The 25,605-nt window shown below is 33.9% G+C and overlaps 1 protein-coding gene across 3 annotated transcripts in view; it reads left to right on the top strand.

Moving 5' to 3' along the window:
* PUM3 (pumilio RNA binding family member 3) overlaps positions 1-25,605 on the top strand; it is a 36,271-nt gene that overhangs the window by 626 nt on the left and 10,040 nt on the right. For 2 of the 3 annotated variants that reach the window (XM_074197433.1, XM_074197434.1), the window contains exons 2-14: positions 3,252-3,343; positions 4,580-5,083; positions 6,373-6,508; positions 7,025-7,100; positions 9,786-9,879; positions 10,342-10,408; positions 11,216-11,390; positions 12,172-12,275; positions 15,214-15,292; positions 16,671-16,769; positions 18,321-18,374; positions 20,933-21,013; positions 24,226-24,368. In XM_074197433.1, the coding sequence (XP_074053534.1) occupies positions 3,262-3,343; positions 4,580-5,083; positions 6,373-6,508; positions 7,025-7,100; positions 9,786-9,879; positions 10,342-10,408; positions 11,216-11,390; positions 12,172-12,275; positions 15,214-15,292; positions 16,671-16,769; positions 18,321-18,374; positions 20,933-21,013; positions 24,226-24,368 (1,694 nt within the window). In that variant the 5' untranslated portion in view covers positions 3,252-3,261. Of the gene's footprint in view, positions 1-1,194; positions 2,848-3,251; positions 3,344-4,579; positions 5,084-6,372; positions 6,509-7,024; positions 7,101-9,785; positions 9,880-10,341; positions 10,409-11,215; positions 11,391-12,171; positions 12,276-15,213; positions 15,293-16,670; positions 16,770-18,320; positions 18,375-20,932; positions 21,014-24,225; positions 24,369-25,605 lie in introns of those variants that run through there. The other variant, XM_074197435.1, reaches the window with a different exon arrangement.

Here is a 25,605-nt window from a genome sequence, read left to right as displayed (position 1 = left end):
TTTTTATTTTTTTGCCAAAAACTTTGTAAACCTTAGCACTACAGGATAAGTTTTCTTGATGTCGTTCTTAAAATGTGCAGAGGCTTTAACAGAATAAGGTTCCAGGAAAGCCCAGCAATCTTATAGCAGTTTCTATATAGGGGTATTGTATGAGTTTTAAATAAGAACCTGAGATATACCCAGTCTTTTGTCCTCTTTTTTCCAGAGTTCTTTTTTCAGCCTTTTCACTAACCAGCTTTCATGTAGCCACCTTAGTTTAGTTTATGACCTTGCATAGCCCTCCCCCCCTTAAATGCAATTCACTTGCATGTGGTGGTCATCTTTGAATATAAAGGATAGACAGCAGCAGTAGCTATTACTACATAGTTTGTATAGCCACCTTAGTTTAGCTCAATACCCATTGTGGAGGGGGGATGAAATTAAAAAAAGATAAATTTAAGATGTGATTTCTTACAGTTGATTTGAGGTGAGTAGGAAGAGAGTTATTATGTTTGTATGTTTTTAAATTTTTATTCTGCACTATAGCTATTTTTATAAATGTATGGTGTTGTGGCATAGCAGAGGGCTGCAAGTCACTCTTCTAACCTTAATAACAGTTGTAACTTCTCAATTTGAATTATGTTGTTTCATTACCTACAAGAATGATTTTGTGTCCCCATCCTTTAAAAAAATCCTCTCCCTATTTTCCTAACATCCCTTCTGAAAATATTTCTTCATTCTACTAGAGTTTAAACTTTCTATTTCATACTTCACAATCCATTCAGTTTTCAACCTCCAAGTAATCTAACCCACCACTATTGAAACTGATTTTTCAAAGCAGTTTTTCAATTTCTAAATTCGTTGGCTTTGTCTTAGTTCTTATACACCATTTTGCTACAGAATTATACTTTTTTTCTGGAACAGTCTCCCTCTGGACCACGGTAAAAACTTCTTTTTGATATCTTCTAATTCATCTTCCCTCTTCCCTAGGCTTTACCTATATTCATGTTTTCTCTCTCATAAATCTACTCCCATACATTAAATTAACCTCTACCCAACTGATCTAACCAATGATAATCTCTACAATCCAATAACTGCCTATTAAATATCTCAATCTGCTTATCCTTCTTATTCTTTTTTTTTTTAGGTTTTTTGCAAGGCAAATGGGGTTAAGTGGCTTGCCCAAGGCCACACAGCTAGGTAATTATTAAGTGTCTGAGACTGGATTTGAACCCAGGTACTCCTGACTCCAGTGCTTTATCCACTATGCCACCTAGCCGCCCCTATCCTTCTTATTCTTAAGGTTCAATATATTCATATTTCAGCATCTTTCTAATCAGACTAGAAAACTCAGGATCATTTTTTCACTATTCTTTCTTCCCACGCCCATCTTAATATTGCCAGCTATTTGCTAAGTTTTCTGAGTCCTAGCTTCTTAAGCATCCATCCCCTTCTATATGGTACAGTGCAGAGAATCCTGGATTTTTGAGTCATGAGACCTAAATTCGAATCCCAACTCTGGTATTTGCAAATCATTTCATCTCCCTGTGCCATGTGTTTCTTCATCTGGCAAATAAATGGGTTAGACAGTGGTTTTTATCTAAGCCTTAAATCTGTGATAGCTCTCCTTTTTACTTAAAATATCACTAGAATAATTTATGCATGTATAATTTTTTATTTGGACTACTATAATAGTCTCTTAATGGATTGCTCTGTCCCAAGTTTTTCCCATTCTAATCCTTAACACATACACCAAAAATCTTTCTGATAGAATTTAGCAGCATCCCCCTTGTTCAAAAATTAAATAATTTCCTGATGCCTGCCAATACAAGTCTACTTAACCTCATATGCAAAATCTTTTGTAATAAATCTCCTTGCTACCAGTTTCATTTCACATTACTTATTTCCTCTGTTTTCCAGCCAATGTTGCACACACCCTTCCTCCAAACATGACCTGCCACTTCCCACTTTACATTGATATAGTTCATCCTCTGTTCTAGAAAGCAATCATCCATCTCTATCTTTCTCACATTTGGTGCCATCTCTTCAGTGGGGCTTTTTCTGATTCTCCTAGATAAAATCTTTTTTTTTATCCATACCAGAGGTCACACAGCTAGGAAATTATTAAGTGTCTGAGGTCAGATTTGAACTCAGATCTTCCTGACAACAGGGCCAGTGCTCTATCCACTGCACCACCTAGCCACCCCTGGATAAGATCTTGAGATTGTATTAGAGAACACAATCTAGCTCTCTCTTTTGCTCCTATGACATTTACCTTTTATTAAACCTAGCTGTAAGATGCACCTTACCCTCTCTGATATGTAACTTTAGGGGAAGGAATTTGCTCACTTAAAATTTTTTTCTTTCCAAACACCTTGCACATACTACCTTGTACAGTGTCACAGGATAGGGAACTATCTGTGGTAATTATTTTATGTATACATAGCTACATCATGAAATCTCTTGCCTTTGATCTGACACATATTTTCTGCCTCACTTATGCCAGTTCACATTAAAACATTAATATTTTTTCTCTCTGTCAAATGTCAAATGTCAAATCTCTCCTAGGCTGTAAATTTAAATGTTTTATAATACTTAACTTGTTGTCCTTTGCGTGCTAACTATTCCATAAATACTTGTTGAAAGAAGTTATTAACCAATATTTTTACTTTGAAAAGACTTTCTGAAAAGATTTATTTTGTTGATTACAGGGACTTCTTGTATACTTTGTATCCATTGTCTTAATATTGTTGTAGAAAAGTCCTACACTGTTAGATTTCACAACCTGAAGTTAGATTTTTGAGATAAGACCTGTGTTGTTTGGAGATGTTCTTTTCTTGGGCCTCCTTTTCATAGGATTGGATAGAGGTAAATTATATCTTAATGTTATATATGTTATATCTTTTTTGTTATATATGTTATATCTTTCATAGGATTGGATAGAGGTAAATTATATCTTAATGTTAGGGTTTTAGGATGGAGACAAAACAAAATGGTGATATTTTGCCACCCAGTTCTCATAAAACATAAGTAATTACTTAATTTCAGTCTATCTAATGACTGAAAAAGTTTCCATGGTGTTGTAATTACCAGAATGTTTTTGAATTAATCATATTATATAATATTGTGTAGTTTGTTAGTTTTGTTTTTTAAGTCCTTTGAGGAGAACTATTTAATGTGTCAGGTTCATGGAGGTGGTGCTTTCCCTCTTTATTGAGAGTTTAATTTGATAACTATTAACATATAAATTAGATCTTTGGTTTGTTTTACAGAATTACTGCTATGGAAGTCAAAGGTAAAAAAAAATTGACAGGAAAGGGTGGAAAGACATCACAAGGAAAAAAAAGTTTTAAAAAAGACAATGGTAAGACAATTATGTGAAAATATGCTCCATAAAGCTGCTTTAGTTATTTGGATACTTTGAAGGGAAAGAATATAATATAAAGAGTAAATATTAGATTGCATCATTTGGTAAAAATCAGTATTTAAATGAATCAGAAATTTTGGAATGTCATTTGCTGCATCTAGGACCATTCACATTCAAATCTAGGAATTTTCAAATTTCTAAAAATAAATCAGTAGTGTAGTGTATATGGTCCCAACACTTCTCTTGAAGAAAACCTCTAATTGAAATCACAAATTCAATATTTTTTGAAATTTTTGACAATGTTGTTACCTTTTTACGGAAAGTAAATTACAAAAACATTTTCATTTCGTATAAATTTGTTAACATACATTATCAGTAAGCAGAATATTTTTAGCTTTCAGCTCATTCCCAAATATATCTATTGTTCATTGCTCATAATTCCTTAGAAGTCAGTGTTTAAAAATAAATCTCCATAACTGTAATTGATTAACCAGGTTTTCAACATAAAATTTATTTCTTGATTATTATTTTGTTTGTTTTTGTAAGTGACTTGCCCAAGGTCACAAAGCTAGGTAATTTTTTTTTTTTTAGGATTTTGCAAGGCAAATAGGGTTAAGTGGCTTACCTAAGGCCACACAGCTAGTGTGTCTGAGGCTGGATTTGAACTCAGGTACTCCTGACTCCAGGGCTGGTGCTCTATCCACTGCACCACCTAGCTGCCCCAAAGCTAGGTAATTATTAAGTCTCTGAGGTAGGATCTGAACTCAGATCCTCTAGACTCCAGGACTGGTGCTCTATCCAGTGCACCTCCTTGCAGAATTTTAAGATAGAATCTTTAATTTCAGTTTTCTTTGTTAAGCATGTTTAGTTTTTGGTGTTATGCAGACTTTTGGGCAGTTAGAAATACAAACTGCCTCCAAATCTGTGCCATGTAAATGTTGTCTAACAGAGTTAACCTCACAGAATTGGAGTTGGTAGTGATCTTTGAGACACTGTAATGTATTTATTTTTCATATCAATTTTGTTCTATCGGCTGTGAGTGAATGAACAGTTTTAAATTCATCTTTGTAACAGGAAAGAATTAAAGTCTATTTAAGATATATAATATGGTATTTTTCATCTTAATTTTTTGATTTCTAAGCATTTCTCACAAAATATTCTTCATGGTCATCTGGAGTAAGGGCATAGTTCTAAGAATTTTGCTTCCCTTCTGTTATGTTTTGATAAATATAGATTCTAAATCTCCAAAGAAATTTCCAAGTAAAGGAGAAGGAGGAGAACCTAAATTCGGCTCCAGTAAGTTTGATAAAAGTAACACAAAGTCTGAGAAAACAGGCCTGAAACAATTCAAGAAAAAACAGCAAGGGGACATATTGACTAAGAAAACTGGCACAAAACAGTTCAAAACTAAACATGAAGGAGATATGTTGCCCAAGAAGATTGGCCAGAAACAGATAAAGAATAAGCAAGAAGGGGGGCTGCCCAGAAAAACAGGAGCAAAACAGTTGAAGAACAAACAAGAAGGGGGCATGTTACCCAAGAAAAATGGTGCAAAACAGTTCAAGAACAAGCAGGAACAGGGTATGTTGCCCAAGAGAAATGGTGCAAAACAATTCAAGTATAAACAGGAGGGGAATGTCTTTTCCAAGAAAACTAACATGAAACAGTTGAAGAATAAACAAGAAGGAAACACGTTGCAGACAAAAAGAAAGTTCCAACCCGAGGGCGGAAGTGAAGGTAAATACATTGGGAGAAAACTTGCCCTGCCAGGTTGCTTTACTCTAGCCACTGACATATATAGTACAGGTATTATTATCATAATTTTACAGAAAAGGAAACTGAGTCTTCATAGAGAGAAATTGTAACTTGTCCAAAGTCACCAGTTAATAAGTAATAATTTTTGAAACTAGATCCTTTGACTCCAAATTTGGTGTTCTTTACATTGTTTCTATGCCACAGTGAAAAATCCAAGAGTCTCCAGAGTAGCCAGTTAAGTACCATTACAGATATAGGAGACAAATTTTCAACTCAATAAATGAAAATCAATTTTCTTAAAGTTATCTCAAAATGAAATTTTTTCTATTGATTGAAGAAGGTAGTTCTGCAAAGAATGAACTCAGAATGATACAAAGGGAATCACTGTGCAGCATTAAAAGGAAATATATGCTGACATACATATAACAAAACTTGAAGCTGTATAGATTTTTTTTATTCAGTGCACTTTAATTGCTTACTGTGTACAGAACACCCTGCAGTTAAAAAGACTGTAGGGCTTTCCTTTAGGTAACTTTCAGCCTGGTGGTACTAGGTCATGATAAATACATTGGAAGAACAAGGCAAATAAATGTATGGAAGAATTCCTCAAGGAAAAGATATTTGGATTGGGCTTTAAGGAGAGGATAAGAATTTCCCAAGAGACAGTGGCAGGGAGAACCCTGGACATGCAGCAAAATGTGAGCAAAGACTTGAAGGTGAAAGATTTCAGGGTGTGTTTTGGGGATAGAGTAGTGTTCATGACTTGAAAGAAGACTTGGGGAGAGGGTGGGAGCCAGGTGGGTGCCAGGGTCTGAAAGTTCACCAAAGGAACTCCTATTTTATTCTATAGAGAGGAAGGTGTGATTTGATTTAAGCAGAAATATATCACATCAGCAGATATGTGAATAAAAAAATTATTTATCCTGTGGTGGTATGAGGTGGGGAGATAATTACAGTTTGTACCATCATATTACTCTGGACAAAGAAAATGCTTGGGAAGTGCAGGAAGGAGGAAAAGGAAGGGAAGATAGAATATGCAGATGGAATGTCTTCTTTGTCTCTGCTTGTTTCTAATGATTACCAATTTCCATTTTCAACTCTTAAGATTATATTATTTATACATATAAGAATGAGTGAATGGTGATGCCATTTTTGAGATGAACAAAACAAAAAAACAATTTGTAGTTATTTTATTTACTTTATTAATAGGGAAGCGTAGGAGGAATCAGTACATTAGATCTAATAAATTATATTTGCTTTATAATTTTCAGAGACAGCTGCTAAGAAACCCAAGTGGGATGACTTGAAAAAGAAAAAAAAAGAACTAAGGCAGAGCAGACAACTCAATGATAAAAGCAATTATGATACCGTTTTCAAGGCAAAGCAAATTTGGGAGTACCTAAGAAGGTAATGTTTGTTCAGACCATTGTTATGTTAGTCTATAGTATACTTTGTAAATATTGAAATGACAAAGTCAAGAACATAAAAGTCTATTATTTGAAAAGTGGTCACAATCCCAATTAATGAGTCAGTACACAAATTTGGGAATGATTGAACTATTATCAGAAATGTTCATTAAATTGCACTAGTGTTAGTTAATTGTCCTTTCTGAAAATCTCAGAAAAATAACATTGCTTGTGAGTTTGAATTTGCTAAGTGTTTCTTATTACAGACTGGGTTTTCTTTTCTATCTACTTCTGAAGTTATTTCTGGCTGGTATCATTTAAAATTATATGATACTTCTGAAAACAAATAACTTTCTTTGGAGTGTCAGATATATGTATCTTTATTTGAGAATTTACTAACTTCATAGAATCAGGGTGCTGGACTGAGCAAACAAAACTATTGGTAATTTCTAATTTGTAATCTTGAAAGATACTTCCTTATTTAGGTTGTGATTTCTAATTCTCTTTTCATTTACAGAAAAAATTGTGACAAAGAAAAAAGAACTAAATTGATGAGTGAATTACAGAAGTTGATTCAGGGCAAGATTAAAAGTGTAAGTAAAATTTTAGTAATTTTCAGAACTAAATTCATTAACCTCACCATGAGATATTATATTAATATTAACCAGTATGGCTGATAAATGTGTGGCAAATAAAATTTTTGATTCCTTAAACACCACATAATTAAATGTTTCAGCTATAATTCATGAATCAAATTTCATAGAATGGGAGATTTACTGGTGGGTTTTAAATATGCCAAGTGTTCCCTCCAGTTCTTCCTCCTTGCTTTACTAGATTACTATTAAAGGTTGGACTGTCATTGGACTTTTTTTTTAAATCCAGTCCTGTGATTTAATTGGTGTTTCAAGTCCAAGAAACTCAACTCACTATATTAATGTAGATCTATAACTGTTCTGCAACTTAATATAAAGAGTTGCCTAGGATACTGAGTAGTTAATTTTATACCCACAAGATCACAGCTAGTATATTTCATAGGTGCCACTTGACCTAAATTTTCCCAATTCCGTAAAGACTAGTGTCCACTAGACCAAAGTGCTCCTCATTTGAGTAATTTCTTTTAAATAGATTGAGATCTCACATAAATTCAGGTGATTTTTTTTTAATGGAATAGCCCTCTTTTAAAAATATCTTAGAATTCCATGTTAGGTTAGTTTAACACTTGAGAATTATTGGCTTGTTAAAAAATCTCTTAATACAAGATTTTTACAGTTTCTTTGTTGGGTCTTCATTTCTTCACTAACTTACTATCATGTACAGAGCATTGGATTTGAAGTCAGAGGAAAAGAATTGAGATCTCAACTCTACTTACTCATGCGACCTTTGGACAAGTCACTTTCCTTTTCTAGGTCATGGTTTCTTTACCTCTGAAACAAGGGGTGGGGATGTATAACTTAAGTTCCTTCTTGTTCTAAATTTGTGATTATATATAAAGACTTATAGCAGAAAAGCTTAGTATTATGGTATAATTGACATTAGGACTTATTTATGTTCTCTTAAACAAAATATTTATGTTTCTGTGGTTGAAAAATATAAAGTATAAAGCATTCATGCCAGTAGGCTATAATAACTATAATAATAGTCCAGTAACTATGGAGGTATCATAAGGGTTTTGCTAAACCATTGTACACAGTGAAGCAGGAGCATTTCAAGGGATACTGATTGAGATAGTAAAGTAGAAACAAGATCTTTTCTGTCTACAGTGCATGCCGCAAGATGTCTAGAACTGTGAATATTCAGCAGTTGACATAGATTCATCCTAGTGCTTCTCAAATTATACCCAAGTTACTAATTTGTGCTAGATATCAAAGACAGTAGATAAATTAAAAAAAATTAATCCTAACCTTCAATAGAGGGTCATGGGATCAAAAATACTTTTTTTAAAAAAAGGGAAAAGTCCCATGTGTTCAAAAATATTTAAAGCAACTCGTTTTGTAGTGGCAAAGAATTGGAAATCGAGGGAATGTCCATCAATTGGGGAATGGCTGAACAAGCTGTTTTGTATATGAATGCTAAAGTTCTGTAAGAAATAATGAACAGATGGACTTCAGAAAAGTCTGGAAAGACTTATGTGAACTGGTCCTGAGTGAAGTGAGCAGAACCAGGAGAACATTGTACCTGTTAATAGCAACATTGTGAGATTATCAACTTTGTTGACTGCAGCTCCTCTCAGCAGTTATCAAGAACAATTCTAAAAAACCTGTAAAGGAAAAATGCCATCCACATCTAGAGAAAAAATTATGGAGTCTAAATGCAGAGAAAAACAATGTTCTTTTTTTTTATACTAATTTTAAGTTGTTTTTCTCTCATAATCTCCCCCCCCCCCCCCAGCCTTAATTCTAATTCTTCTTTCACAGCATGCCCAACATGGAAATATGTTATACACAACTGCACATGTACAAACTGCCATGGGGAGAGGGGAGAGTGGTAGAAAAATGTGACACTCAAAGCTTGCAAAAGAATAAATGTTGAAAATTGTCTTTGCATGTAATTGGAAAAATAAAAAGTGAAATGCAGGAATGTGAAGATTTGGGAAGTATACCATAAAATAAAAACCATTTCTCCAATTAGAATTGAAAACAATAATCTAAAAAGATATCAAATATTCTTCTCCTTTGTAATTACTGAGAACTCAGGATTACCCTCAGGTGCTCTTTTCCCAGACCTGGGCAAAGAGACAGGGAAGAACTGTACACATGAAGTAAAGCATTCTTACTGGAAGATCTCAGGGGAAGCAATACGGGAGTGGGAAGCAAAGAATATCCTGACTTCCTCTCCAGGATCAGAGTGTCATGAAATGTGAGGGAAATTATAAGAGTGATCAAGAGCATGACTAGCTTTGTCACTGAAGCGAAACAAGGTCTTAATGAGAGTAGTTTGGATAGGAGGTTAAGAGAAAGAAGTTTGTTCACTACGAAAGAATTTGAGGATGTAACAGAAGATTGGGTAGGGATGAGAAAATGCAGGTTGACAGCTGAGAGTAATTTGTTCCTATGCATCTAGGGATAGTGAAACTGCCATAGAGGGAATTGTGTAAGGGTGGTAGTGGTTGTTAAGAGGAAAAATAATGCTTCTCATCTTGAGATACTTGCTCATCAAGGGCCAGGAGGAGATGACCTAAGTCACTCCCTCCTGTTCTTCTGAACCACTAGTGTCTGAGTGGACAACTTTCAGATTGTTATTCCTGTTGTGGTTAATTATAACAAATCTTTTCCTTGTAGATTGCATTTGCACATGATTCAACCCGTATTATCCAGTGTTACATTCAATATGGTAATGAGGAACAAAGGAAAGAGGCATTTGAAGAGCTAGCAGGTATTTTTTAAATTTCTTATATTCAAGTTGAAGATTTCTAGTATTTTCTTGTATTAATGCAATATTAAAGGTTGGTTAATGGTGGTGGTAGTAGTAGTACTAATGCTCAGGAGATGTGCCCCTGGCATTAGTCTTTATTAAAAGTATATATTGTTGGGACAGCTAGGTAGCATAGTGGATAGAGCACCGGTCCTGGAGTCTGGAGTACCTGAGTTCAAATCTAGCCTCAAACACTTACCTAGCTGTGTGGCCTTGGGCAAGCCACTTAACCCCATTACCTTGTAAAAACTAAAATAAAAAAAAGTATATATTGTCCCTGCCATCCAGCTCTGTATTGGTAGGAAGAAGTTCCTTCACCAATGAGTCCCCAGGATTGTGACCTAAATTATATGTGGCATTTTCTTTGTTTAACAAAAATTCAAATGAAAATACCAAAGAATTGTAATTTATTTTGTTTTTCAGAGAATTGGGTTGAATTGAGTAAAGCCAAATATTCCAGAAATGTTGTTAAGAAATTTCTCATGTATGGGTAAGCAATTTAGATTTGTCTTTGATTTAGTTTAGTTTGGTTTTCTAAAAAATGAAAGAAAACATGCTAAAATAAACAAAATATAATAAAGCTTCTGCAATTTCTGAAAGGGCTGATGGTGGGCGGATGGGACAATAAATATATTGCTACTATTCAACCCATTCTTCATGCATGTTTTCCTTTAGAACTCAAATGCTTTAAAGTTATTTTAGGAATTTTCTGGAGAAAGTTGGGCCAACTGAATTGAATGAAGCCAAGTGCTTACTATGTGCTTAAGAGCTTTGCTAAGCCCTGGGGTGGGTATACAAAGGCGGAAACAGGTCCTACCTTCCAAGAACTCATATTCTGATGGGTGCCAGAGCAAGCTATTTTTATACATACAAGAATAGATGGAAGGTAATGTGAGGGAAGACAATGGCTGCTAGGGACAGAAAGGGAGTAAGAAGAGAGGACTATAATGGTTGGGAAAGCCTCCCTTAGAAGGCAGGCTTTGACTAGTCTTGAAGGAAGCCAGGAAGTAGAGGCAAAAAGAGAAAGAGTGGTTTATAATTGATAGCATCCTCCCTCTCCTCTCCCCACCCCCCCAAAATAAATCATACCAAAATTAATTCAGATTTAGAAGAGATGGTTCATCTATATTATTTCTATCTATATTTCTACCTATATTATTTCTACCTATTCTCTCATTTCTCATTTCACTTTTTCTTTCCTCTACACAGATTAAAGAGATTTGTAAAACTGAGGTAAATTTGAACCTCGAACTTACCTTACTCTTCTTCCATTTCTCTTTTTCCTTATGTGACATAGAAATAAATCACAAATTGCAGAAATAATAAAAAGTTTTAAAGGTCAAGTGCGGAAGATGTTGCGTCATGCTGAAGCATCATCAGTAGTGGAATATGCTTACAATGACAAAGCAATTTTGGAACAGCGAAACATGCTGGTAGAAGAGCTTTATGGGAATACATTCCAACTTTACAAGGTACAGCTTCTTATGCATTATTTTATTGTTTGGTCATGTAATAGACTTTATTATAGCTATTGTTACTTTTTTTTTTTAGATTTTTTTTTTGCAAGGCAAATGGGGTTAAGTGGCTTGCCCAAGGCCACACAGCTAGGTAATTATTAAGTGTCTGAGACCGGATTTGAACCCAGGTACTCCTGACTCCAGGGCCAGTGCTTTATCCACTGCGCCATCTAGCTGCCCCCTGTGCCACCTAGCCCCCCCCCATAGTTGAATCTTGTACCAAAAACTGCTTTTGCTAATATGTATTTGAAATTGTACTGTCTCAGAAGAATGTACAAATGGCATTTTCCACATTTTGGCAGAAGAAGAAAACTGGGATCATTGAAGGTATTGGACCTGAGAAGATTGAGGGAAATGGGTAATAAAAGTGAGAGGGAAAGAGTCAGTGACAATTCTAAGAAATACACAGTAATAATACTTTTGTTGGAAGTAATACAGCTTTAGCCCCTAGGATTGCCGTTTTTCCCCCACAGTTAAAGTATTACTATACTTTAGTTTCTATGTTATCTGATACATAAAATGAATCAGCAAACTTATTAACAACTACTTTTATGTACTCTGTTGCAGTTGGTGGTGATTTTGTGGTTAGTTTGATTTGCCTGACACATGTACACTGAGAGGAAAAAATAATTAAATAACTAGAAGCCCATACAAATTTATTCACCATGTAATGCAGATATCTTTCATTACTATGAACTTCTAAAAACTTTATAATTTATTGCTGATTTCTTTTCAGTCTGCAATTCACGCAACTTTGGAAAAAGTATTAGAAGTACAACCTGATAAGCAAGAGGCTATTATGGATGAAATGAAACAGATTCTTATACCAATGGCTCAAAAGTAAGGAAAATTTTTTCTTCTTTTAGAAACTAAGTGGATAAAATTTATTCTTTTGGTTGAAGGTGGTGGGGAGGAGTGAACTTTGTCTAAATATTTTCCATAAAAAAAAGATTGTTCTACCCTTGAAACTTCTTCCCCATTATCCATTGGTGTTTCAATGTCCATAATCTGGCTTCTGGCCCTACCACTTTACTTGAAGATACTTTCTTTAGGGTGACCAGTGGCCTTAATTGCCAAATCTGTAATTCAAATTTTCTTAGATATTTACAAATATTTTCAAACAAGGACAATTAGCAAAGGAATTAATGAATTAAATTAGGAAATTAGTGAAAGATCCAATGGAGAGGTCAAACAAATAAAAGAACCATTGGAAATCCGTGCCAAAAATTATCCATGAAGGGAATATATTAATGACATCATATACTGCAGAAAATTCAAATAGAGTCAAGTCTTAGACCCTTTGTTGATAGAAAACACGTCCCTGCTAATAGATATTATCTTGCTTAGAGAACTGCCTCAGTTTATCTTTTTTGTTAAAATCTCAGTCCCAACAGAGTTGGGAGGAATTTACATTTTAAACTTCAAAGCATGATAGAAATGTGAATGACCTTACTTCATAAAAAAAAAAGAATTTGTCAAACCAATTTTCAGTAAAATAGTGGAAATTACAACTTATTAGAGCTAGATATGTCTCTGGCTGGCCAACTATCCATTCCTTGTCACACCTGCCCCAAAAAGACTAGGTGAGAAGTACCCAAATAGGAACTCAAAGCAAAGCTTTCCAATTGCTTTGACACCAGATTTCTCTCTTTACCAGGTGCCTTACTTAAAAGCCTTTTGTAAATCTTAGTGATTTCTACTTTACTATTAATCATCTAATCTTTGTCTTTTTTTTTTATAGGTTTTTGAAAGGCAAATGGGGTTATGTGGCTTGCCCAAGGCCACACAGCTAGGTAATTATTTAAGTGTCTGAGACCCAGGTACTCCTGCCTCCAGGGCCGGTGCTTTATCCACTGCGCCACCTAGCCACCCCATCATTGTCTTTCTAAAAGAAATCTGGTACATAGCCACTTAAAAAACTATGTTGCTTTCAATCTTACTATTTTCTCTTTAGTGATCACCTTTTCCTTTTATTATAAATAGTTAGTTTATCATTCTGTATTTCTTGTAATTACTTTGAAACCTTTTTGAACCAAGGATGCATTTGGAATTAGTCAAACTTGAGCACAGTGACTTCTTGTAAGAGATATATTTTGGCTTACAGTTTATAACTACATCCTTGAATTCTTTAAAAATTTGAGTCTAAGGGCTGCTAGGTGGCGCAGTGGATAAAGCACCGGCCCTGGAGGCAGGAATACCTGGGTTCAAATCCAGTCTCAGACACTTAATAATTACCTAGGTGTGTGGTTGGGCAAGCCACTTAACCCCATTTGCCTTGCAAAAACCTTTAAAAAAAAATTGAGTTTAGTTTCAGTGCCACCATTTCATTTGATACCTTCAGCCTATTTTCTCCAGACTTGTAGTTCCCTTAATTTTTCCCTTTGCCATTTCAATTGATTCTTCTAGGAATACCTTTCAGTTTTCTAAAGATAATGGAAAGACATTGGAACCAGGTTTCAGACTATAGGAGAAAAATGTCTAAATAATGACTTAAATATTACTGTTTTGTTTCCCTGAGTCAGGTTAGACTAGCATTTTAAGTTTGGAGCTCAACAAATTCATTAGAGCTATTGCTTTTTTTTTTTTTTTTTTTAAGGTTTTTGCAAGGCAAATGGGGTTAAGTGGCTTGCCCAAAGCTATCACATAGCTAGGTAATTATTAAGTGTCTGAGGCCAGATTTGAACTCAGGTACTCCTGACTCCAGGGCCAGTGCTCTATCCACTGTACCACCTAGCCACCCCTAGCTATTGCTTTTTTGTGACATTTTTCATACAATCATCAGTTTAGAATTGGAAGGAATTTTGATTTCATCTACTCATTTCAACCCCCCTTTATTTTTTAGAGCCCCAGATATATTCAGTGACTTGCAGGTAGCAAATTAAAAAAAGATGTGAATATGGATCTTCTGACCCCAAGAAGAGTAAATTAAATAAAAAATAGTAAATTAAAGAATGCTAAATTTAAAGTCAAATGACTTTAGTTTAAATTCTGGCTCTTCTGCATAAGCAGAAGTTATATAAGCAGGTGCCAAGGTCAATTGTGTGAGCTTAAGCATATCATTTAATAGTTTGGCCATGTCTCAACCATGTCATCAGGAAGATGGTATTTCTAGTAACTCAAGGAAAAATGGTAAATTCCATTTTTCTGTATCCTAGAGCTTAGAAGAATAGGTTAGTTTAATTAGAACCCTTGCCAATGTTGCCTTCACCAAATCTAAGCAACAACAGCCCTTATATAACAGGGTCAAGAATCAAATCAATCACCCTCTTTCTTTTCTTTTTTGATGTTCTAAAATTAAGAAAGTTCTAAGATGGTGGTATTGTAAAATAGTTTTTTATAGATACAGCTTTTTGATTGATATATTGTAAGCTTGTAGATTATATAAAAACACTTTCTTTTATCCTGTTTCATATAGCACAATATACATATGAATACCAAATGTCATTTGATCACAGTTAAATGTACTTGCAAAAAAAATGCAGCATTGTAGTTGACTTTAAAAGCAATTCTGTTAAGTGACTATCTTTATAGGAACTAGTTTATATTTTCTAATTAGGTACTAAAACTTTTAATTCCTTAGTCTTAAAACTCATTTGAGTGTTAAAGATTAAAAAAAATAGTTATTGCAATATTCCAAACAACCTACATTAGGCCTTGTTTTGTTGTTGCAATTAGCAAAAGTTTGTCAGTTTTAAATGGTGTCTGATGCTATTATTTTTAATGTAGAATAAATTCTCAACGTGATTAACTCTGAAATTTTTTTTGTTTTAATTTACAGAGAAACTGTAATTAAGCATTCACTGGTGCATAAAGTATTCTTGGACTTTTTTACTTATGCACCACCAAAACTCAGATCGGTAAGTTTTTCCATAATTGTTTTTATATTTACCATGTAGAGTCTTTTTTTTAGTGCCAGATGTTCTTATTTGAAATTGGGCAGAATTGGGGAGGGGGAATGAATATTGCTCCAAGAAATAAGAGTAATTCATTATATAGAATTCTACTCCATAGGAGGAATGTTTTCATTCTCACCCAGGTGAGTATTAATGACCTAGAATAGTATTCCCAATAGATTAAAAGGCATCCTAGAAGATAAATAATAGGCTTTATTGCTTTTATAATTCCCCTCAATAATGCATTTGCTAGATACTTAAAAGTTTCTAGGGATAGATAGAACACCAATAGGGAGATACTATATAATTGAAGAAAAAGGTGATGCCTCCAATATTGAGCTAATAACAAATAATGAATTTTTTTTACAAGGCATTGGTTGGGGTTAAGTGACTTGCCCAAGGTCATACAACTAGGTAATTATTAAGTGTCCAAGGCTGGATTTGAACTCAGGTCCTCCTGACTCCAGGGCTGATGATCTAACCACGGTGCCACCTAGCTGCCCCACAAATAATGAATTTGAAGAAAAAGCTAAGTTCCACAATAGGCCTTATTTAGTACCTCTTTAACACCTTTCCATATTATCAGTCCTTACTGCACAATGGCAAGACAGATACAAACTGGTTATTGACTGTATGATGGAGGTAAAAGGGAAGTTTGTTTAAAAATATTTCATATAGTCATTTTAACAATAAACTGGACCAGGAGCTCTTAGGGGTTAGAGGAATGACTAAGTTTCTTAAAACCAAGAATACAATGAGAAGGTCTATTTTGGGGTTTGGCCATAAAGAAATAGAAGGAATGGGTCACTCTAAGAATGATTTCCTTGGTTTCTTTTTCCTTAGCTTCAGTCCTGAAATTACCAATTTATTGGACATTTCAGATAATGTGTCCTGGATACATCTCAAATTCACCAGGTCCAAAACTAGACACTTTCTGAAACCCTTCCATCTCCATCATTTCTTCTGGCACAAATATTCTATTGCCTTCATAATTTTTTCAGCCATTCTTCAATTGATAAGCAACAACCCCTTAGTTTCCAGTTTTTATTTCTTCAAAAAGATCTAATATAGTCATATTAGATAAAGACCTCTTAGTGGTATCAGTTAATCAAAATATATTTGCAGTGTATTAACTTTTGGGGCATAGCTCCAAAATACTTAAAGAATGAAACTACCAATTACAGCTCCACCATTATTGTGTCTGTTTCCCTGATGGTGAATCTAGGATATCATTCTTAGAGTGATCATTCCCTAATACCATGTCTACCCAAATCTAATCAGTTGGGGAAATGAGGAAAGGCTTTGTGCAGAAGTAAATCCATTTTCTTTTGTCCTTCCTTAGGAAATGATTGAAGCAATCAGAGAAGCTGTAATATACCTTGCACACACACATGATGGAGCTAGAGTAGCCATGTACTGTCTATGGCATGGCACACCAAAGGTATGCCGTACAGACTCAGCAACCAAGGGGGAGAGAATGTAACAAATCCATTAAGTTGTCACCAAGTTTCTTTGTCTCTATTTAGGTATAAAATCTCCTTTGAAATTTGACCTAATGCACATTAATAGCATTTCTCTTTCCAAAATTCCCTCTTTATGTATTCATATAGATAATATAGATCAGCATTTTCTTGGATATAGAAATTCTCCACAGTTATATATATAATTTTAAATGTTTTGTAGAGATTTTTTTTTTAAATAAAACTACTTATATGTTTGGCATAACTATATAAAGGGATTAGTATTTGCCATGCTGTTCCATTCTGGTCAGTTATTCCCTGGTATAGAGGATATAATTCTTTCTTATTTTAATAAATCAGGAAAGAGCTCATTTGTTGAGAGGGCATGATCTCATTAAAATGGGTCCTAGTATTTTACTTAATCCTTTAGATTATATACCTGTATTATTGCAGAAAGTTCCACCTTTCAGATTTGTTCTTGGACACATGAGTGTAGTCATTAGCCATCAGTTAATTTGCCTAAAGCTCTTTACAGTAGTAGTAGCACTCCAATTCCTAGTTTCATGGTCTCCAAGCTAAACATAATCTGAAGAAAAGGGTTGAGGTGCATAGGGGTAGAATGTTAGTTGAACTAATGCTAGGTAAGACTAGATGTTGATAGCCATTCATCATTTAGGGCTAGTGAGCCAAAGACTAAAAAAAAGAGAAGCAAGTGGACTATGGAAAGAAGCCTTGTAATAATCTTTTATCTAAATTTAGACCATTGCACTCAATTCAGAGTTAGTTCAAATTCTTAGTCTTTGAAACATATTTTAGCTAGCTCCAAAAATGGTTTTATAGCAACCTGAATTTATTGGAACTCCTGTCCATTTTTTCACATTTCCAACCTAATATGTAGATTCTGATAAGATGGTACCCGCCACATCTTATTGTGAATTTTAGTGTTATTGTTGGAGATCTCAATGTAGACTTCAAGAACCAAATGTAGAGACATCATTTACATTTGTTAAGAGTATATATGGGGGCACACAGCACATTTTTGAAGGACAGAGTAAAAAGAGAAAGAAAATGTAATAGATGGTAGTGGGGAGGAATGGATAGAAGGAATTACAATCAGCAACAGCAACTGTAGAAAAATATGGAAGTAACTTTTATGATGGATTTATGATAAAGAATTTGATTCGCCCAAGACAGAGCTGATGGTATCAGAACATGGACTGAAACACATTTTTTCCTTTCTTTTACTTTATTTCTCATGAGGTTTTATATTTTTGTGGGGAAGGGGGGGGGTATTATGTTTACTCTTAAACAAGAATATTTTAGTAATGTGTAAATTTAAAAAAGTTTATAGAAAGAGTATATAGGAGCAACTGTGTGACCTTGAGCAAATCACTTCATTGCATTGCAAAAAACAAAGAAAAAGAATATATGGGTATCCTGTGAGAAATCAATAAATGAGAGTATAATAATGTTCATCAGGAAAAACACTGTTTTATTGGATCAGATTCACTGAAGGATTTTTCTTTTTATAGGACAGAAAAGTTATTATTAAAACAATGAAGACTTATGTTGAAAAAGTAGCCAATGTAAGTAAAAACTTAAATACATTCTTATTGTAGCAGATTAGAGAAAGATAAGTTTTATAACGTCTATTCTTTTGAAACTAATAATTCTGAACTTAATGTAATTAAGCAAACTTACATTTATTCAATATAACTAATTTGTGTGCACACAGGAGCACACAACTGGGGATGTATAGTTGGTTTCGAGAAATATTTTTCAGTCAAAATCTTTATTGCAGGGAGCGGGGAGGAAGATTTATTTATTAACAATCAACTAATGGAAGGGAAATAAGTATTTGTTAAATATCTATTATGTATTAGGCAATATACTAAATGCTTTACAAATAACTGATGTTTTTCAATTTTATTGGTATAACTACTAATTAAGAAACACCATTTCCCCATAGAAATTAGCATATTTAATTTAAAGTTGCCTAGGGCTCTTGAGAGTATAAGTATATATAAGTCAATGTATATGAGAGGTGATCAGATGAATTGAGTTCTTATTGATAGGGTAAAATTCTTATCAACTACACAGTCTCTGTTCTGCAAAACATTTTGTAAATGAGTTCATATTTTAATTTAGCATTGACTTCTGCAACCATGTTGACAAGACAATTAAGTCTGCAGCTTGCCCTTTTTGTCTGACTTGGTATGGTAATTGCTTTATATAAATTAAATTACTGGAAGGTTGAGCACCTTATCTGATTTAGGGTTTTAGTCGTTTTCTATTTAGTATCATCAATAACTTTTTAATATGACAGGTTGGAGTTGTTACTTAACATTTATCTATATCCTCCCAATCTCTGAGAAGATTGTTGTATCTTCATAATAGTGTTTAGTATTTACTCAATTCAACAAACTGCCTGGGGCTGGAATACAAAAATATAAAAGGGGTAATCCCTGCTTCCAAGGTGCTCACATTAATTTATGGTGATTTGAGGAGAAAAAAGACTTCAAAGAGGAGATTGCATTTGAACTCACCTTCAAAGGGAATAAGAATCAGTAGATGTAGAATTGAAAAGCTATTCTAGGATTAGGAGGCAGCCTTTATGAAAGCGTGAAGTTAGGAAACAATCTGAGATGTAGGGAATGAATTTAACTGGAATACAGAATAATACATGAGAAGAATACTTTGAAATGTCTGAAAAAGTATATTTGGGGCCAGATTTTGGAGAACTTTACAAGCCAGGCTGAAAAGTTTACAATTTATCTAAGAGAATTGGGACCATGGATGGTTTTTAAGCAAAGGAGTTATATGGTCTTAGAAGAAAGTATTGTTAGATAATAAATTTCTTACTAAAAGATAGTGCATCTGAACTGCAATTAGGAAGATCTGAGTTTAAGTCACACTTCATTCACTTACTAGCAGTGACCCCAGGCAAGTCAGTTAACCTCTGTCTCCATTTCATCATGTTTATGAGAATCAAATAAGGTGATAATTGTAAAAGCATTTTTGCACAGTGCCTCACACATAAAGGTTATAGAAATGTTACCTATTGTTATAAAATGTGTTTAAAAGAAATAAGCAAAAACTTTATAAACCATATTTTCCTTATAATCTTCATGTTGAAATCAATATACATAATACAAACTTTTATTTATATATTCCCCATAGTGCCTCAAAACCTGGCTCTTCTTGATTGGTCCACAATGGATCTCAGGCTAAGCTCACTTGGTCATTATTTGGGTCCTAATTGAGTCAAAGTGAATGCAAATAGTAATTGTTTCTGCTTTGGCCAGAAAACTCTGAGGGTCTTCCTCTCCCAGATTATTTTTTGATTTTGTTTTTATGGGGGTTGACTTTGCAAAAGAAAATATTGTTTCATTTCTTTCTTACCTGCCTTAATCACTGAGAAACCTTGAGGGTCTTGTCCCCTCAACTTTTGGGGGTAACTAAGCAAAAACCTCCTTGTTAGTCTTGATCATTGAATGGATGGGTGTTGCCTCAGCCAAACTGATCTGGGAAAGACTTTAGCTTTAAAAGGCTGAGGTCTTTCACTGGATCTAAGGCCATCTTCAGTCATACTGATCCATATCTGGCCACTGGACCCAGATGGCTCTGGAGGAGAAAGTGAGGCTGGGGATTTTGTACAACCCTCCCTAATTCATTTGCATTTGCACAACTCTGTTTCTCTTAAAGTTAATTCACTTGCTTGTCATAGCATCATCTCCCCAATGTCACAGTTTTAGAGAATGCATGACAAACAATAACAGCATGCATATGTAAACATATGGTTTTGGGAATCTTGGAGATTAAGTCCAACTCCCAAAGTGGGGTAAGCTAAGACCTAGTGGTGTAATTGGAGCAACTACCGCTTTGGGGAATGTTTCAATATTCTTTTCATTGTTTCATTCTGATAAAGTTGATATTTTTTTAGTAAAGTTCATATTTTTATATAATAAACTGACAACTTAACAATGATTGGTGTTTATAGCTTGGTCGTTCATTTCATCCAGCTTAACTTCTTGGTGCATGTTCAATCACAAAGGTTGCCATTACTAATGACTTTTATAAAATGTACTAATCAATGAATTAAGAAGAAAAATACATTTTTAACCTTTATTTTAAATTTTAACAGGGTGAATATTCTCATTTAGTTTTGCTGGCAGCATTTGATTGTGTTGATGATACTAAGCTTATGAAGCAAATAGTTATGTCGGTGAGTAATATCTCCTTAAATTTTTTGAAGTTTATATTCTAAATTAACAAACAAAAAAATTCCATGTTTCCATATACTAAGTATAGAACATGAGAGATTTACATATAAAATCATACCTTTTTCTTCCATATATCTTTTCATGTATATTATTGAAAAATGTATTTAATGAACCTTTCCTCTGCTTTTTGACATCACTGTTGCTAGTCTTTCCTTTGTCCCCACTTTAAAAAAAAACTTGTTAATATTTGATTATTATTTGGTTACAGGGTCCATATATAGTTTTGAATTCTGAATCTAGCAAACACCATATAATAGTTTATTCACATACAGAATTGAACAGAAAAAGATGATACATAAAACTGGATTCCTACTATAAACACAACTTTCCTTTTTAAATATATAACAAATATAATTTGTAACTTTCAGAGCTATCATGGCTGACCTTCCTCTCCTTTGTTTTCTTGGGTTGGGAACCCTCTTTCTCACCTCCACCTCTCTCCCAAATGAAAAAAAATAAAGCCTTCGCGACAACTACAACAATCATAATAGCTAGCATTTTTTATAGAGCTTTAAAGTTTACAAAACATTTTATAAATACTATCTTATATTCACTACAATTCTGGGCAGTAGATGTTATCTTTAACCCCAGAAAATGACGCAGCTATAGGTCCAGGGTGCACTGCCAAGAAGGCCATGTTTTAATTCATGTCTTCCTAATTCAGTGTCAAGTGTGCAGTATGCCATCTAATATGTATAATCAAGAAATAAATTCCTGTATCAGGCAGGCAGATATCTTAATCCCCATCTTGAGTTCACCTCCTTTCTGTCAGGTAGTGGGACATAGGCTTGTTTCATCATCTGTCCTTAGGAATCTTGCTTGTTTCATTGATTAAAGTTCTGAAGTCTTCAAAGTAGTTTTTCTTTACAGTGTTTTTACATTTGTATACATTGTTCTAATTCTGTATCAGTTCATAGAAATTGACTTCAGTTTCTACAAAGTGATCTCATTTCTTAAGATATAATAATATTCCATTATACCTGTACCAGAATTTGTTCAATCATTCCCAAATTGAAGTGCACCTCCCTGGTTTCCAAAATACTACTTTAAACATTTTTGTCCACATGGGTCCTTTACTGTGTCTTAACTGATTATTACCATAGGAATTTTTCTCTCCAAAAAAAAAATTACGAATTAAGATCCAGATTCAGAAGTATCATGGACTTTAGAATATATAGAAATTGACCCCAGATTTTTAAGATCTGTCCCTTTTTTATTAATTAAATACAGAAACCAATACTACCTTTTCACATGAATTATTTAAATATCAAATGGGAAATATACCAATCTATCAACCGTGGACATCTCAGACCCATAACCCAGTCTTTCAGTATACATTTTTAAGAAACTGCTATATGCCAAACACTTGCTTTGACACTGTTGAACACAGACCTTATCATGATCTAAAATACTTCTTGTTCCCCTAATGTTTGTAGTGTTGTTTTGGAAACTTTGGGAAAAGCAGTTGACTGGCAAGAGTATCCCTTTCCCAAGATGACACAAAGTGGAGTATCAAAGAGGTGCAGATTTAGAATCATCAGAGTTCTTCTGACTGATTCCTCTTTTACTACTTTATAAATATGAACATCATCATTATAATCATTAACATTTACCTAGCACATTGTATTCTGGGCACCAGGTGAAGCATTTTAGAATGTTATCTCATTTGAGCCTCACAACAGCCCAGGAAGTTAGGTGCTATTATTCTCTTCATTTTGCAGACATGGAACTAAGACAGATTGAAGTGTCTGAGGCCAGAGTTTAAAAAAAAATTCTTTCTGAATCCTAGGTCTGACACTGTCCATTGCAATGCTTTTCTGCCACAACTACCTGAGTCTGTCAGATGGAAATGCAATCTTAATATTTTTTTAAAATAACTTATTATCCAATAAAACTGTAAACCTGAAAGCTCAATGTAAATGTTAAAGCTATCAACCTCATCCTACAACTTTACACAAATGAAAGTAAGCCTCAATCAAGGCTGTCCAAAATGCGGCCTGTGCCAACTTTATGTGGCCCGCCTGTGGGTTTACTAAATGCTTTAGTAAACAAAGCCAAGCTATCACAGAGCTCCCACTAAAATGGCAAATCAAAATCCATTGTCTATTTTTTGAATAAAGTTTTTTAAAAGTAAGGTTGAACAGCCCTGGCCTAGATGATACTGTCATAGGATTTAAGGCTGAACTGAGACCTGTCCATTTCTGTGTTTTATTCACCATTGCCATTAATTTCAATTTGCTGTTTTTTCTTGTAACTGTACTTAAGATAGATCAACTAGGCATCTTGGTGAATTAATTTACCTTGATTGGTTTTCATATGTAAACCTCATTTTATCAATAATATTTATATTTACTAAATTTGGTAGGTAAAATAAGAGAACAGTTAATTCATCTTAGTTTTATAATAGGAGTTAGTAAATGATTTTTTTAAAAAGATTTATCTTCTCAGGGTGGCTAGGTGGCACAGTTGATAGAGCACCGGCCCTGGAATCAGGAGTACCTGAGTTCAAATGCGGCTTCAGACACTTAATAATTACCTAGCCGTGTGGCCTTGGGCAAGCCACTTAACCCCATTCATTGCCTTGAAAAATCTAAAAAAAAAAAAAAAAAAATTAAAAAAAAGATTTATCTTCTCAGCAAAGAATAAAATGTTTTAGAAAACATTGGTTTTGGAGGATTTTCTTTCTATACTTGAAGACATCATATACTTTACTTTTGAGTGAGATGCAAAGAAATATTTCCTTTGCTTTAAGATGATTCCTATTAACTAGAAAACACATTTTTAATCTGGGGTGAGGAAGTCAAAAATGTCATTTCTTATAGTTGGTATTTAAGTATTCATTATATTGTGACTAAATTCCCCCCCCTTTAAAGTTTTCTTTCCTCTACTATAAATAGACTTCTATCCTATTCTCTACTATAAACAGACAGATATCCTAATTTTACAAAGTTTTATCCACTAATTTTGGTAAGAGTTTTTTTATAATAGCCCCATTACATGCACCTCAATAGCCAAATTCAAGGAAAAGTTATTCTCCACTTACTACTGCTACATTTAAATGCAGTTAAAAATTAATAATGTCTCATCAATAGTCCCAACACTTAAGAACACAATTTGATTGTAATTTGATTTTACTATTCATATATTCTTATAGGAAATCATCAGTTCCCTATCAAATATAGTGAGCAATAAATATGGAAGGAAAGTTCTTTTGTATTTACTAAGTCCTAGAGATCCTGCACACCTTGTACCTGAAATCATTGAAGTTCTACAGAAGGGTGATGGAAATGCACATAGGTAAATAATTTTTTCCTCTTTATTATTTTGGGTTTTTTTTACAAGAGTATGCTTGTCAGCAATTTTCTTTGAAACTATATATGTATAATTTCATGTTTAAACTGTTAAATGGATTCTTAATATTTTTTGACAGAAATAAACATTTAGGTGGCATGCCTTCATATAGCAGTCTTTAGAGCAAATGTATTTCTTGCTCAGTTTTCCTGAGTACCTTCTCCTCATCTCTTTCCATTGAATTCCAGGTGTGTTTCCCTTTACCCTTTATCTCTACATAATGAAATCCTTTCTTAATTTTTTAAACTGAAGTAATCCTTCCTCAGTACCTCTTAATATATAACATGTCACTTTTTTCTTAATAAAATATTTGTTGAATCTTTCAATTTATAAAAAGTTTTGCTGAATACTGTGCTTTTGCCAGATACTTGGAGAGTAAGGAAAATTGCTTTTTCTAAACCTAAAATTAATTTGGAAAACCTGGTATATATTACCTTACTATAAAATTTGAGTTCCAAAATCCACAGATTTTTTTTTACTTCCTTCCTTTGGAAATATCATATCTCCCTATCCCCACCAAACTCATGTCTTAATGCAAAGAACTATGCATAGGCACCTTCAGTGGAGAACTGGAAGGCTCCTCAGTGGCCATCTAGTAATACTCCTTCAATTTTACATTTGTGGAAACAGGCCTAAAATGGTTAAATGACATGTTACGCAGGGCAGCTTTGTTAAATCAGGTTACTGATCTAGAGATAGAGATGATGTAAGAACAAAAGGAAATATTTGTCTCTAGTTCCTAACTCACCATTTCATCTGGCTTCTATATTTTCTCAGATGCTATCTTATGTGGTTCTGTTTCAAGACGCATACTTCCCCTATGGTCATTTTGCATTGAATTTAGAGTCAGGAGACTTGAGATTCTGCCTCTGTAACTTACCTGTGTCCAAGTATTTAACTTCTCTGAGCTTCTGATTTCTATAAAATGAGGAGGTTGGACAAGAAAACCTGAAGTCTCTTCTAACATTTAAATTTCTCCTTTTTGCATAAGATTAGGAAAAGAGTAAAAATAGCATGAATTGAGGAAATGTGTATATTTTAGTTAGCTAGAAAGACAAGTAGATATTTCTTTCTTGGAACATAAAAGGAGGGAAGTAATTGTATAAAATTGGGTTTTGATGAAATAATCTGTTTTCTTTTCAAAGTTCACATAAGTTCCATGGGTTCTGAAAATGCTTAAATT

Source organism: Macrotis lagotis, chromosome 8 (genome assembly GCF_037893015.1).
Source record: "Macrotis lagotis isolate mMagLag1 chromosome 8, bilby.v1.9.chrom.fasta, whole genome shotgun sequence".
Classification (NCBI taxonomy): Eukaryota; Metazoa; Chordata; class Mammalia; order Peramelemorphia; family Peramelidae; genus Macrotis; species Macrotis lagotis.
This window is presented reverse-complemented; position numbering and strand designations above follow the sequence as displayed.